General features: G+C 35.6%; 1 protein-coding gene across 1 annotated transcript; it reads right to left on the reverse strand.

The window, feature by feature from the left end:
• Positions 1 to 859: 859 nt before the first annotated feature.
• Positions 860 to 15,639, reverse strand: LOC308340932 (bile acid receptor-like; the record flags this gene model as incomplete). Its single annotated transcript, XM_080800447.1, has 10 exons — positions 860 to 1,588; positions 4,763 to 4,876; positions 5,037 to 5,162; positions 5,583 to 5,705; positions 6,548 to 6,647; positions 6,786 to 6,890; positions 6,984 to 7,126; positions 8,899 to 9,039; positions 11,731 to 12,093; positions 15,576 to 15,639. The coding sequence occupies 10 exons, from the start codon at positions 15,637 to 15,639 to the stop codon at positions 1,341 to 1,343; spliced, it is 1,527 nt and encodes a 508-aa protein (XP_080656573.1). The 3' UTR covers positions 860 to 1,340.
• Between the last annotated feature and the right edge of the window lie 312 nt (positions 15,640 to 15,951).

Here is a 15,951-nt window from a genome sequence, read left to right on the forward strand (position 1 = left end):
GTGGTACTGAATACCTAGGTTTGAGCAATACGATAATGAATTCCATTTTGAATACATTTGACTTTGTTTTCTAACTTCTTCCGGTACTATAATTGATGTTTTCCCAAAGGGCTTAAGTAATATTTTTAAATATCCAACTTTGTATAAATTTAATCTATCAGACATCATAGTTTCTGCTAAAATTTAAAAATTTTTGATCCAGGTTAAGTCCTTTATTTTACATTTTAAGGAAACAGCCTAGATGCCCTAAAAAAGACAAAATAGTCCCTCCAAGAGATGATTCCAGGTTTATGCCCAAGATGCCCCGTGGGGGCAGTAACTAATAAATTTAAGTAAGATATTCTTAAAGTTGAGGATATAAATTCAACATTCCAGTTTTTTTAAGTTTTATAGCTAAAAAAATTTTTTTTGAACTATGGTCTTTTTTTTCTGTCTTGCACACCAAAATGTTACTATGACTAGTATTAAATTAACTTAAATTCACAGTATTTTATTTACTTACACCCAGTCTTTCAAAACAATACTGCCAGCATAGAATTTCTCAATTTCATATACTTCACATAAAATTTATTTTTACTAAATAGCCTTTCTATCCATATAAGGATTAAAATATCTGTGGAAAGACTTCAGTTTTTAAGAACTTCATTTTTTCTACAAAAGATATTGGCAAAAAAGGTCAAAATATTACCTACCAGAATGAGTAATAATTTGTGCTAAATTTCCCAATGTTTGTTAAAACATTTTGATGATTTATCATTTTAACTTTTTTCAATATCTTACTATCACGGATTTTTTAAAACGTGGACTTAAAAAGTTTTTTTTTTAAGTTAAGAAAAAGTAAGAGTTGAATAGTTTTGTTCCCTTTTAATAATTCATAAAATGCTATAACAGGAATAAGTTTAGAAAGTTAGTTCTTAATCCATCAATCTGACCTAATTAATGAGTTTCACAAACTACCTTTATTCTGATTACAATTCTTTCCACTAGATAGCCTTTCTCATGTCTATAATTATATATTTTCGTTCAGTTTTTCTACTAAAGGAAAAAAGTAAAGTTTCTTCAGGTAAGAACTCTATTTAGCATTATTCCCTTTTGGAGAAGCCATACAGTAACAAAATAGTCATTGCTTCTTTTGAGTAAAATCTTGAAAAGAATCCTAGATGTCCCTCTAGTGGTTCGTCCTATATTCCACAAAATTTGATGAGCACTGATGACATCCATTTTATGGTGATATATTGGTTACCTAGCAAACCTGTTTGTTTTTCAAATCAGTCATCCATATGATGATAGAGTCAAAAATCTAGATTTAGAAAGTTTTAAGACAAACCACAACAATAATTTCAACAATGTGAATACAAATTCCATTTCTCCAAGAGTGAACTAGCCAATTTGGGGTCCTTTGCTTTCCAGGTGCTAAGTATTTCTGAGTAGTTGTGATTCAGTGTTCTCAGTTCAGTGAGCCTCCCTATGAGACGAGCAAAATGCTGTAGGTCTTCTGGATGATAAATTTTTGAATATTTGTACAAAATTTGTAAAATGGGTTCTTGTATATTTTCCACGTGCTGCTTATCTTTAAGGTATGGACGATCTGAAAAACATCATCATATATATCTTAGTGAATACTGGAAAGTGGTAGAAGATAATTAATTTAAAACAATACAGTTTGTAAATAATAAAAATAACAAATATTTACCAAACCCTTAATGTATGCAAGATATTATGCAAGTAACTTCCTTCATATAGTATCTTATTTAATCTTCATAGTACTCTATGAGGTAGAGAAATAAAGTCAAATAGGAAGAGAAGGGTCAGTAAGTGGTTATAAGAGTATAAGAAAAAGTTTCAAGCTTACTTGAAATTTTAAAAGATTAATTTCCTCAAGATGAACAGTAAGCAAAAGACAAGCTTCTTAAGTACCCAGTTATAAAATATAAGAACCAACCAAGAATTTCTGAATGGGTAGGCAACAATTATTTATCCAGTCACTGTGGTGGAGATATACTAGCAAACATAACAGACACCATTTCCTGCCCTCTTTAAGCTTATATCCTGAGTTTGGGAGGAGTGGGCAAGAAAAGAGATATATACACATTTTAAATAAAAAAAAAAAGAGGTTCCTGGGTGGCTCAGTGGGTTAAAGCCTCTGCCTTCGGCTCAGGTCATGATCCCAGGGTCCTGGGATTGAGCCCCACATCAGGCTCTCTGCTCAGCAGGGAGCATGCTTCCCTCTCTCTCTCTCTGCCTGCCTGCCTCTGTCTACTTGTGATCTCTCTGTGTCAAATAAATAAATAAAATCTTTTTTAAAATAAATAAATAAATAAATAATATGGCAATGATAAGTGTTAGAGAGAAAAATAAACAGAGGAAAGAATAAGAATTTAGGGTGGAAGGGCAGTTGCTATTTTAAAAGGATAATCCAGAGGTAAGATGACATTTAATGGCCACCAGACACATGAAAAAATGTTCATCATCACTAGCCACCAGGGAGATTCAAATCAAAACCACATTGAGATACCACCTTACACCAGTTAGAATGGCCAAAATTAGCAAGACAGGAAACAACGTGTGTTGGAGAGGATGTGGAGAGAGGGGAACCCTCTTACACTGTTGGTGGGAATGCAAACTGGTGCAGCCACTTTGGAGAACAGTGTGGAGATTCCTCAGGAAATTAAAAATAGAGCTTCCCTATGACCCTGCAATTGCACTACTGGGTATTTACCCCAAAGATACAGATGGAGTGAAAAGAAGGGCCATCTGTACCCCAATGTTTATAGCAGCAATGGCCACGGTCGCCAAACTGTGGAAAGAACCAAGATGCCCTTCAACGGATGAATGGATAAGGAAGATGTGGTCCATATACACTATGGAGTATTATGCCTCCATCAGAAAGGACGAATACCCAACTTTTGTAGCAACATGGACAGGACTGGAAGAGATTATGCTGTGTGAAATAAGTCAAACAGAGAGAGTCCAGTATCATATGGTTTCACTTATTTGTGGAGCATAACAAATAATATAGAGGACAAGGGGAGATGGAGAGGAGAAGGGAGTTGAGGGAAATTGGAAGGGGAGGTGAACCATGAGAGACTACAGACTCTGAAAAACAACCTGAGGGTTTTGAAGGGGCGGGGGGTGGGAGGTTGGGGGAACCAGGTGGTGGGTATTAGGGAGGGCACGGATTGCATGGAGCACTGGGTGTGGTGAAAAAACAATGAATACTGTTATGCTGAAAATAAATTTTAAAAAAAAGATGACATTTAACAGAGATCAGAGATAAAGGAGGGAAGAATGTAATTATCTGGGGAAAGAGCTTTCCAAGCATATTTGTCAGATACAACACAACCTGTGGCAGGAGCCTGCTTGACATTTTCAAGTAACATGTGTATCAAAAGTAATGTGGCTGTGATGGTGTGAGCAAAAGGGACAGTAGTAGGCAATAACGGAAAGAACTTGGCTTTTACCTGTGTAGAACAGGAAACCATGAAAGAGTTATGAGCAGATGTGTAAACCTGGCGATTCACAGACCTGTACCCCTGGGGCTAATAATACATTATATGTTTATAAAAAAATTTAAAAAATTTTTAAAAAAGAGTTATGAACAGAGAAATGAAATGATCTAGCTTATGTTTTAAAAGAATAACTCTGGCTACTACATAGAAAATAGACTCTAGGGAGGCAAGGGAAGAAACAGGAAAGCAAAAGAAGATACTAGTTTGCATTAGGGTGGCCGGGACAGAGACAGTAAAAAGTGGTTGAGTTCTGGATATATTTTGAGGCTAAAGCCAAGAAGAGGTGTTGCATATTTGACAGGGTATAAGAGAAAGAAAGTAGTGAAAGATGACTTCACAAATTTTGTCTTGTGTAAGTTGAAGGATGGAGATGGCATTTAGTAAAGATAGGGGAAGAATATAGGAGGATCAGTGAAGAGATCAGAAGTTCACCTTGGGAGATGTTAAATTTGATATGTCTACTACAAGTTGAAATCTTGAGTAGGCTATATAGTGGAGCTTAGGGGAGCAGTCCAAGTTGGTATGTAACTTTGGGACTTGTCAACATGTAGATAGTGTTTAAAGCCATGACATAGGATGAAATTTCAAAGGAAGTAAGTATAGAAGAAAAGAGAACTGAGCTCTAGGACACTCAGCATTTATTAGCGTGGGAGATAAGGAGAAATCAACAAAGGAGATGGAAAAATCAGCCACTAAGGAGGAAAATCAAGAGTGTGTGATGTCCTGGAATTCAAGTGGAGGGAAAAATGTCTAGAAGGAGGGAATGATCAACAGAAACCAAGTGATGAAAGTTTTCCAAGAGAGAAGGAGTGATCTGCTCTGCCAGATGAAGCGGATGGGTCAAGTACAATGAGGACTAAGAATTGAAAACTGGAATCAGCAGTGCCAGATTACTGACAGTCTTTGACAAATTATGGTAGAATGGAGAGAAGGGGACAAAAATCTGACTGCAGTGGGTTCAGGAGTAAATGAGATGAGATGAATGAAGGCAGGAGTACACAGAAAAAAAAAATGTTTTTCTGTAGAGTAGAACAGAGAAATGGGAAAATAGCTGAAAGCGATTAGAGGTCAAGAAGGCTTTTTTCTAAGATGCAAGAAATTACAGCATGTTCATAAGCTGAAGTGAATTCTCTCAAAGAGAAAATTTTGATGAAATAAAGTTGTTAACATTTGGTATCAGTGAATAATAACCACAGACATCATGATTTGATTGCCAAACTTAATCCAAATACGTACTTCTGAATGGTTTTTACCTGAAAAAAACACAGTTGTTGCTGCAAGCAGAGCATATTCAGTATTAGTAATATTAAGTTCACTCATTCTTCTGTAGAAGTAAAATAATGTGGTAATAAATTCTTCAGCAATACCTAAAAAGATTAATATCAAATATATTTTCATCAGACAATAGGGCATAATCAAACATATTGCCATTACCATCTTTTCTCAAAGCAGAATAATAAAATGAAACATTGTATCTGACCAATTTTTCCCATCCAATATAATATTTTGTATTGTATGTAATATTACCAGTCAGTGTAGTAGGTGGACAGTCTTCATTGCAAAATGTTTCCATAGAATAAATAACACTTCTATTATCACTCTGATTGGGAAAATTCAGTGAATGATCTGAATGATCTGACATTCTCATAGGACCTAGTAACAGGGAAAAATATAAAGTCTGATTTTTAAAAAATCTTTATACAGATAATAAATCCAATCTCTCTAATCTGTTAGACAGGAAATATTCCCAACAAATGGTAGCTTTAAAATTTTTATTCCTGAAACATGAACTGAGATAAATAGTTCAGATTTTATATAAATTTCATGTAGAAAACCCTGCAAAAATGTTTTCCATGATGACATACAATTGGAAAAAAAAAATGTTTTCTTTAAAAGAAAAGCAAAAGCTAGATCAATGGATTGGAAAAGCTATCATGAAGTACTTATACTAACTAGTAAAGAGAGAATATAATATTTATTATAAAAATATAATTTAAAATGATGTTATGTAATTTCTTGCTGTGTTTAATAGTAACCGTTAACATTAAGATTGAGTTGGTTGACATTTTTTACTTTCAGAAGCTGATGAAAGACATTCTTTCTGACTGTAAAGTTGGGCCCCATGAAGGAACATCACTTCAGTTTTTGATCCTTTGCATAATGCAGTCTGGTCCTCAGCTGTCAAATTTCCAAATCCTTGAAGAAAAGATCACATAATTGTTTGAAATGAGTAATGACACATAATTGTTTGAAATGAGTAATGAAGAGATAATTTTCAGGCATAAGATTTAATGTTTTTAATTATTCATTTAGTTATAATGTGAATCCTAAGTGTTTCCTTAGAATAATCAAGATCCGTAATTTCAAATATGAACAAAATTCTTGATTCTACATGGTAATATTTTGGAGCACTTTCACCAGAAATAGAGAATAATACTTTCTCATATGGCAAAAGCAAATTAAACACAGTCATTTTAGCCTCAAAGAATTTATTTTTACAGTGAGTTATCTGTGCATATAATTAAGTTTTAGCCAACTGTAGCTTGATTTTTTTCATATTATACAATTTTATTTGATTTATTTTTATATTCAGAAACAATTTATTTCAAAACATTAAAAGACACAATCAATCATGTGTCTTGCACTAAGTCTTTGGAGTCATTTGAATGTTTTTAAATATGAATATTTTAATCATCTGATTGTTTTTGTTTTATTTTGCTTTTAGAGAGAGAGAGAGAGAGAGCACACGAGAGGTCCAGAGAGGCAGAGGGAGAGAAAGAATATTAAGCAGTCTCCACGCTCAGCATAAAGCACAATATGGGGCTAAAATTCACGACCCTGAGATCATGACTTGAGCAAAAATCAAGAGTGGGATGCTTAATCAACCACACCTGATTGTTTAAAGCATACAAAATGAACAGCTTTGGTGGAAAAATAGAGGTTTTATTTTCTTAAAATGTCCCCTTCCTTTAAAACAGGGAACTTTTTAAAAATTCAGTATGAAACTGATTTTTTCGCAAAGGTCATAAAGTGATTACCTGGGAGTCCCTTGGTAAAATCCATTAACCCCTGTAGGTGTAGGACCACTGTCTCCGAGAGTCTCAAAAAGCTCAGTTCAGGATTTACATACTTCTGCAGCTAGCCAACAAAAAGAAATAAGAGTAATGGATTTTATTTCTTTCAACTAACTGTTTAGATTTTTAACTTTCATGTTTATGCCCTTATTTTCTAATATAATTAGTTATAAATAATTTCTCCCCATTAATGAACACATACAAATTTCTTTGTTTCCTCTAAAGGAATTGTATATTTTTGATGAGCAGCCACAATGTTATTAATGAGCTGATGTTCCTCTTGAGTTAGTTCCATGCTCTCCTTAATCTATAAGAAAACATAGGGGGAAAACTATAATGAATTTGTATTAAGCAACACATGTCATCATTAAAGAAACAAGAAATTTTACAGGAGTCTTACCATTTTTCCAGCTCTAGTGGTGGATGATACAAGCTTGTTGTCTAGTCCTTCCTCTTCCACTTTGATGCTAGAGTAAAAACTATTCTTCTGTTTAAAGTTCTTTCGAAGTCTCTTTGATTTGCATTGGATTTCTGTGAGCAAACCTGTGATATTATGAAATTCAAATAAGATGTTTTAGGTTTAGCAAATAACATTATAGGATTTAATGAAAATGTTCTTACACTGTACACATATATTATCATAGACTTGTCTTTTCACAAAGAACTTTCCCTTTTTGGCAAGCATGTACACAGCTATTAAATTTACTACATTAATTTCTTCTTTTCCTTCCATAACTACCCTCTACTTAAAAGTACACAGTCATTCTGCACATAAATTAAAAATCAATTTTGCGTCTCCAAACCATAAATTTAGACCTTTTTTTTTTAAGATTTTATTTATTTATTTATTTGACAGAGAGATAGATCACAAGTAGAGAGAGAGGCAGGCAGAGAGAGAGGGGGAAGCAGGCTCCCTGCAGAGAGTCCGATGGAGGGCTCATTCTCAGGCCCCTGAGATCATGACCTGAGCCAAAGGCAGAGGCTTAACCCACTGAGCCACCCAGGCGCCCCTAGACCTTTTATAAATATAAAAGAAATAAAAAGAAAGTTCTACAATAAATAAGAAATTTCTACATTATATCGTGGAAACAACATAGAATATCAATTGATATAGAAGTTCAACTACTTTATCTATGAGCTTTTTTCTTTGATTTTTTATATAAAGTCAAGGAAATATTTTGTGATTTTGTTAAATGAGCTAAGTCACTTTTTCTTAATAAAACAAGACAATGGTATTTTGTTATGGCAGTCTGAGCAGTCTCAGACAGAGATAAAGTAAAGGATTTGGCTGGTTGGACAAGATGACCTTAAGATCGACTCCAACCCGAATTTTTTTTTTTAGGATTTTTAAGTAATCTCTATCCCCAACATGGGGCTCAACCTCACAACCCTGAGATCAGGAGTCATACGTTCTATCGACTAATCCAGCCAGCCTGGTGCCCCACCCCTGGAATTTTAAATAATAGGAATCCTTTTGGTCAAGCTATGAGGAGTTAAGATTTTATTAATATAAACAATGTAATATAAACAGATCATTGCATTGGTGTTTATTGAACAGGAGTGTAACTTAATAAAAATTGAAGAATATTATCATAGCAGTTAAAAGAAAATAAAAAGATAATGAAGAAACAGACATGAAATTAATATAATAGAAAGACTGCAAGATAAGAGTTTGAGCAAGGCTAGGTTAGGCATGAAAACACTAATACCTTATTAAGAAAATGAACTTTGAAATCACCATGACATTTTGAGCCATAGGAAATAGGAGGAATTGCAGAAATAAGGCCAAAATCTTAGTACTACCCTGAGGATCACGTGATATCATGTAATTTATAAGCTCAAAACACTGTGAACATAGAAGGAACTCAAACAGCCTAAGTACTCTTCTGCCTGTTCGAGTTGGTTTTTGACACCTATGAGCTGTTAGTAGGCTCTACATACTTAGTTGTCATGTAGGCTTCTAAAGATACAAGACCAAAGAGGGGGAACTACTAATTTAAAATTCTGCTCTTTATAGATAAATTATATAACTTTAGGTTAAGTCATATGAAAATACAAGGATTTCTAATGAAGAAGAACATATGATTATTGCCAAAATTAGAGCAATATAGTGTAGAACAGGGTTTATGGAAATAATTACCTAGATTGGTTACTAGTCATCCCAATCTATCAGTTGTTAGAGAAATAGCTTAAATCTAGACTAATATGTTAATGTTCAAAATGATAATTTGACTAATGCATTATGTTGTCAATAAGGTAAGAAAAACTAAAATCCCCCTCAAAAAAGAAACCCCAAAGTCCATAATAACACTTACATTCTGCCAGCATTCCTACTGCCTTACACTTTTTCAGTCTGCACTCTTGACATTTCCTACGCATGTACATGTCCATTTCACAGTGGCCACCATTCTTGCAGTGATATACTGCATTTTTGGTGATGCTACGTCGAAAAAAACCTAATAACAAAAAAAGTACTTTTAAAATTTCACTATTAAGTGTTTTTAGGGTTTTGTTTGTATAAAATTTTACTTATTTGACACAGAGGGAGCAAGAGAACACAAGCAGGCAGGGAGAGGGAGAGGCAGACTCCCCACAGAGCAGGGAGCCTGATGTGGTGCTTGATGTGAGGCTCAATGCGGGGTTTGCTTCCGGGACCCTGAGATCATGATCTGAGCCAAAGGCAGATGCTTAACTGACTGAGCCACCCAGGAGACCCATTTTTTAAATATATATCTTCCTAGTAGAGTTAAGTAATCAAAATAACTAAATTATTTCAATAAAATGCTTTTTTCCATCAGTAAGATTCAATTTAATATATGTTTATATTCCTTCATGATTGATATCTTCTATTCCAAGGTTGTTTCCTTCAATAATCACATCTAGAAATTAAACAAAATAGTTCCATCAATTAAGATAACTTTCTATTTTAATATGGCTATAATATATCATCTAAAAGCATTTTTACAACTATGTTGTACAGAATATCAGGATTCCATGAAGCATGTCTCAAGGTGCCCTTGAAAGTATACGCTCCTCGAAATAAGTCAATCGGAGAAAGACAACTATCATATGATCTCCCTCATATGAGGAAGTGGAGATGCAACATGGGGGGCAAGGGGGGTAGGAGAGGAATAAATGAAACAAGATGGGATCGGGAGGGAGACAAACCATAAGAGACTCTTAATGTCACAAAACAAACTGAGGGTTGCCGGGGGGAGGGGGGTAGGGAGAGGGTGGTGGGGTTATGGACACTGGGGAAGTTATGTGCTATGGTGAGTGATGTGAAGTGTGTAAACCTGGCGATTCACAGACCCATACCCTGGGGCTAATAATATATGTTTATAAAAAATTTTTAAAATTATTTTTAAAAAATCACAGAGCTAAAGAGAAAATAAAAGAATATACGCTCCTAGAAAACTATAAGGAAAACCTCTTTTCTTTTCTCCTCATATTTCCACCTCAACCATAGGAATAGGAAAAGATATTCTTTGAAACTTACTTCTCTATCCTTCTTCCTTTTTTAGCACTCACCCAGGTTAGAAAACATTTTTAGGTTATTTGGTCTGAGACATTGAATAGGCAGTGGTGTGTGTGTGTATGTGTGTATGTGTCTGTGTGTTTTGGCGGAGGTGTCTATATTATCCTTTTCACTTCCTAAATCCATGCATAGCAGCCCCCCTTCCCATTTCCTCTTTCATTCCCCATTCCTACAGAGTAACCTCTGCTATCTTCCTCTTAATCCATCCCAAGCAGTAAAGTTGACAATCTTTGTCAGTGCTCCTCTTAGAGACCTGCCATACCCTTTTTTTCTGTAGACACACTTGAGAGTTTTGTGATTTAGATTCAGCAAAGGAAATAGAAATTTCAGCTTAAGTTTCTAGAACCATGCCTCATCTTCCATCTAGTTTTTTTTTTAAGATTTTTTTATTTATTTAAGAGAGAGAGAAAGAGCAGTAAAGAGAGAGGACAAACATGAGTGAGGGTCAGGAGAGGGAGAAGAAGGTTCACCACTGAGCAGAGAGCTCAATGTGATGTGGGGGCTGGATCCCAGGATGCTGGGATCATGACCTGAGGTGAAGGCAGGCGCTTAACCTGGGGGCCCCTTCTTCCATCTAGTTTGAACAGCAAGGCCCTGCCTTTTAAGAATAAGCAAATACTTGCCCAGCTATTCTATTCATAAAGCTGGTACCTAATTTCCCACAGTCTTCATTTGGCTATTCTTTGTGAGGGGCGAGTTGTGAGATTCTGAGAGTAAATCTTCACCCTGAACTTCTAAACAGACATGCTTACCAAGATGCATTGGCCTAATCATTTCCGGGTTCCGTCCCAACATTGCAATTGTAAATAAAAACAATGCAGGAGTGTTTCAAAAATTTCATCAAGGACTCAAAACTTCATCAAGGACTATTTTCACTCTTCGAAAATTTCATTGTCAGTTATGATCTTCACTTGCAGGCCTCCCATTTGTTTCCAGAAAAGCATTCAAAGAAATTAAAATAGCCTCATAGAAGTCATTTAATTCAAATTCCCTTCTAATGCATGAATTATATCAACCACATGAGAAGATAGAGCAGTTAACATTCAGATATTTTTAGAAATCATTTTTTTTCTAAAAGATTTTATTTATTAATTAATTTATTCATTTATTTGACAAAGATAGAATGCCCATGTGCTGGAGCAAGAGGAGGGGTGGAGGGGAAGGGGCAGAGGGGGAGGGAAAGGGACAAGCAGACTCTGAGCCAAGTGCAGAGCATCCCACTCTGGGCTTGATCCCACCACCAGAGATCACAACCTGAGCTAAAACCAAGAGCCATTTGCCCAACCAATGGAGCCACTCAGGAACCCCTAAAAATCATTTTCTATTCCAATATCCGATTCATCTAAAACCACAGAAACCTTCTGCTGCATAAATACTGAATTTTCTATTTAAATGTAAAAGTTTTCATCAAAAATGAAAACTAAATCAAAGCTATTACATTCCATTTTCACGTCTTCTAGGCACGGATTGACCACCTTTAAATGTATCAACGGCTCTCTCTGGTTTTATTTTTCACACTCTGAAAAATAAGCATATTCTTACACGCCTAAACTTCCATGACTCTTCAGTGAACACAAGGACTTCAGTTTGGTTTTAACTTTTTCCTTACCCTTGCAACCTTCGCAAGTAAGTGCATTATAATGATATCCTGATGCTTTATCACCACAAACTACACAGAGTTCTTCCTGTCGCTTAATCCGAATAGAAGAGTGAGTTAGTCTGGACCTTTTTATTCCAGAATATCCATCTTCAGCATCATGGTCAACCACATAAGTGGGTTTATTTAGTTCGTAGGAACCAAATCCACACTCTCCACCACCGAACTGTGGATCCAAGCTGTAAGTGTTGAAATGACTTTGTAAAGAGTAGGACTGCAGAGCTGTTGGAAACTGGACAGTAGAGTACTGGCAATAAGCTGATTCTTGAAAATCAGTGTCGTGCAGCTGATAGTTGACTTGCTCTGGAAGAACATCTAATTGTTTTAATATAAAAAAAAAAGAACAAACGGTAAAAAGTCAAAATTCCATAATTATTTTCAAATGTCAAAGAGCTGTATGCTCAACAATGAGTTCAACATGTCCACTGCGTCGCAAGGACTTGCTGGCCAGCACCAGGAGCGAGGAGTGGGCAGTAAACTGATTTACCCTGCTTCATAAGTGCTGCCATTCCAGGGGTAGGCAGAGGTTGCTCTGGGGCTGGGAAAAAGGCCAGTCTGTTGCTAATGGCTTACATATCAATCCAGTCTCCCTTCTTAAATAGAAATGTGTATTTCCCCTTGTTTGGAAGGAAAGAAGGCTTTCCCCATCCTTTGCATTTCCCTTGTGTGGATAAAATGGTTTGCAGTACAGTCAGGTCAGTAAAGACATGAATTAATAAATTATCCCACCCCCCCCAAAAAATCAAACTAAAATACAATTTTACTTGGTTATTTCAAGCAAATACATATGTGTGTGTGTGTGTGTGTGTATGTATATGTTTTTGTTTGAGCTCCCCATTAAATATACCTTAACACTGTCCTTTGCCATTTGTACACCTGATTTAAATTACTAGTTTCTTTTGTATTTTGTTGATTAACAATTCTAACTATCAATTATCTAGGGATAAATTTGCCTGCTTTACCAGGTTACTATAAAGATGAAACAAAATATGGTATGCAAAAGCATATATAAAATATAAACTAATGCTTAATGAAGATCATTATTATAATTATCAGAAGCTTCCAAACACCAACTTACTTTCTTTTTTTTTTTTAATTTCTTTTCAGCATAACAGTATTCATTGTTTTTGCACCACACCCAGTGCTCCATGCAATACGTGCCCTCCCCAATACCCACCACCTGGATCCCCCAACCCCCCCCCCTTCAAAACCCTCAGGTTGTTTTTCAGTGTCCATAGTCTCTCATGGTTCACCTCCCCTTCCAATTACTTTCTTTTTTAAGATTTATCTATTTATTTCAGAAAGAGTGCACACATGCGCAAGCTGGGGGAGGGGCAAAGGGAGAAGGAGAGAGAATCCTTGGGCAAACTTCCCACTTGATTCCTGGACCCTGATGATGTGGGAAACTGAGGTAGAAGAAAAAACTATTAAATTTCCTTACCCACTGACAAGCCCTTGAAACAGGCAGAGTGACATTCCTCTAGGGACTCAACTATCTCCGCCTTAACACTTTGCTAAGGGCAAAGGGCAATCCTAACCTGAGGACCCCTACCCTCAACCAGGATCCTGAAGTCTACTTTAACAAGTCCTTTGAAAACTTCCTTTATCTCAAAACTCTCCAAGCATATGACCACTGATACACATCTAAAGGGTCTCACCAACAAAGGTTTTAGTACTGGTAATGAATAACCTTTTTCCCCAACAATATCTAGCCCCTCAAGGTCCTGGAAACCTTGCTTACAAAATTCCTTGGAGACTTTCGCCATCCCTGACCCCCTCCCAACTTGTAAGGCATATAATGGACCACTCCTCACAATCCCAGGTAGCAGCTCTTTCTGCCCACCAGCCCTGTCCCTCTGCTTTAATAAACCACCATTTTGAACCAAAGATGTCTCAAGAATTCTTTTTTGGTCATTGGCTCTGGACCTCACCCCACCAAACCTCCCTTATATTCTAAAACTTCACACTGAGATGATGGTCTGCACCAAAATCAAGAGCCAGCCTCCTAACCAAACTGAGCCACCCAGGTGCCACCAACTTACCTTCTGCTTTCAGGAAAATTTCTAAGTCTAAATCCAGAAAATTGGCTCCAAAAGGACCCAGGAATACTGAATATCTATCTCTGTAACTAGTAATATTTGTACTTTTCCTGATGCTGAGTCAGGTGATTAAACTTACTTTTAACCTCAAAATTATACCACCAAGATTGGTAAAGAGTATAATTTTTATTAACTCACATAAATCACTTGCAATCTTATAGCATTCACTCTAATGCTAAGTGTTGAGTAAATACTAATAATAACCTAATATAAAAAGAAAGGTTATCAGTAAAAACAATGTAACTTTTTTTATTAAAGAGGGCCTTTCTTGAATGAGTGTCAAAAGACTGCATAATATTAGCCAATGCTCCATTAGCATGGAAATTAGAATTGAAGCCCTAATCTTTACCTTAACCCTAAAAGAAAACTGCATTTAAATTTAAATTTATATAATGAGCATTAAGGAGGGCACGTGATGTAATGAGCACTGGGTATAAGACTGATGAATCATTGACCTCTACCTCTGAAACCCATAATACATTATATGTTAATTAATTGAATTTAAATTTTCAAAAACTTAATAAATATTGTAAGGGCCTATTTAGCCAGAGCGATTCCATCTCGGTTAAACAGTGATTTTGTTGTTTATGCAGTAAAACTTAAACTGACCCTACCCCACCCCCCCCACCACCACCACGGGAACTTACTTAAAAGCAAGTTTGGGAAACAAGTAAAATATGGTGACCAGTCCCTGATAACAGAGCCCAAATACAAGGGCGGGTCAGGCCAGGTGGAGACATCCAATCACTATCTCCCTAAAAAAAATGTGGGCCCCACCTTTTGGGGGCCTTTTGGGCATCAATTCTGACCAAGGTGATAGACTATTTCAAATATCTACTATAGGGTGAACTGTAATTCAATTGGCCACCTGCGTGTGACCTAGCATGACTATGCAACTTTCTCTGTGTGTTACAATCTCATTGGCCACCTGTGTGTGGCCAGGCTCAACCACATGGCCATTGCCCTTTAAAAGTTAGTCCGTGAGGCCGGGAGGGGTGGCTTTCTCTGTAAGAGGCAGCCCCAACCGGTTGGTTTGATTATCTGTGCTGGCGCGAAATAAAGATTTGCTTGACCTTTGCTTTGTATCAGTCTTGCTCCTTTGATCACGGACCCTAATAATATAAATAATAAATAAATTAATAAATAATGTTTAAACCCACAAAAAAACAAAAGATTAAAGATTAAAAAATTAAATTAAATTAAGTTTATCTTATAGCCTTAGTCTTTTTGGAGAAAATTCCTTTTGTATCCTGTATTCTGTTTCTATTTCTTTCCCTTTGATAAAAATCTTATATTAAGATGAAAATTTCAAGTATATGAAATAACTACTCTGAGCCACATTTACTGAATTGCATGTGAACTAGCTTCAGCTAAACCCTAAAAATAATTTCTAATTTGCATGTTAATTCAAATTTTAAAAATCAAATACAATTTTAGACTATCAGGCTTTTCTCTCTTTACATTTGATTCTGGCTTACAACATTTTAGAGTTACTGATTTTTTTTAAATTAATTATATTCTCTTGTAAGAGAATGATTTTTTTAAGTTTTTATTTTAATTCCTCTTGTAGGGAACAATTTAAACTCTTTGGTTTGCTTGTTAATTTCTTTTAAAAAAGGGAAAAACCTCTGTAATTAACCATAATGTCACACAAGAAGTGTTTTATCAACCATTATACTGTAGCTTTTTGTTACATACCATAGTACTGCACTGGCTCAGCAAAACAGTAACCATCAGATGTAGTGATGTAAGAATTTGCCATTCTCTGCTCCAAGTCTCACTTATTCATCAGTGAATGCTGAAATAGAACTGAAGGAAACAAAAGTTTTGTAGACTCTTTGAAAGTATGCTCATCAAGTCAGCATGATTTTATAAAAGTACAATACTATTTTTGAAAAATAAAGAGTTTATTAGAATTTTTACATTAGACATTTCTATTTATCCTTTAACTGGAAGAATATTGGGTTCTCATATCTCTACACACCAAATTATTAATTCTGCCAATTTTTTATTGCTTGGCTCTTTACAAATAACTCAATAAATCTTGGTAATAATGAAAGTGGCTTTTGAAAGT

The sequence above is a fragment of the Martes martes genome (assembly GCF_963455335.1).
Source record: "Martes martes genome assembly, chromosome: 4".
NCBI classification, from domain to species: Eukaryota; Metazoa; Chordata; class Mammalia; order Carnivora; family Mustelidae; genus Martes; species Martes martes.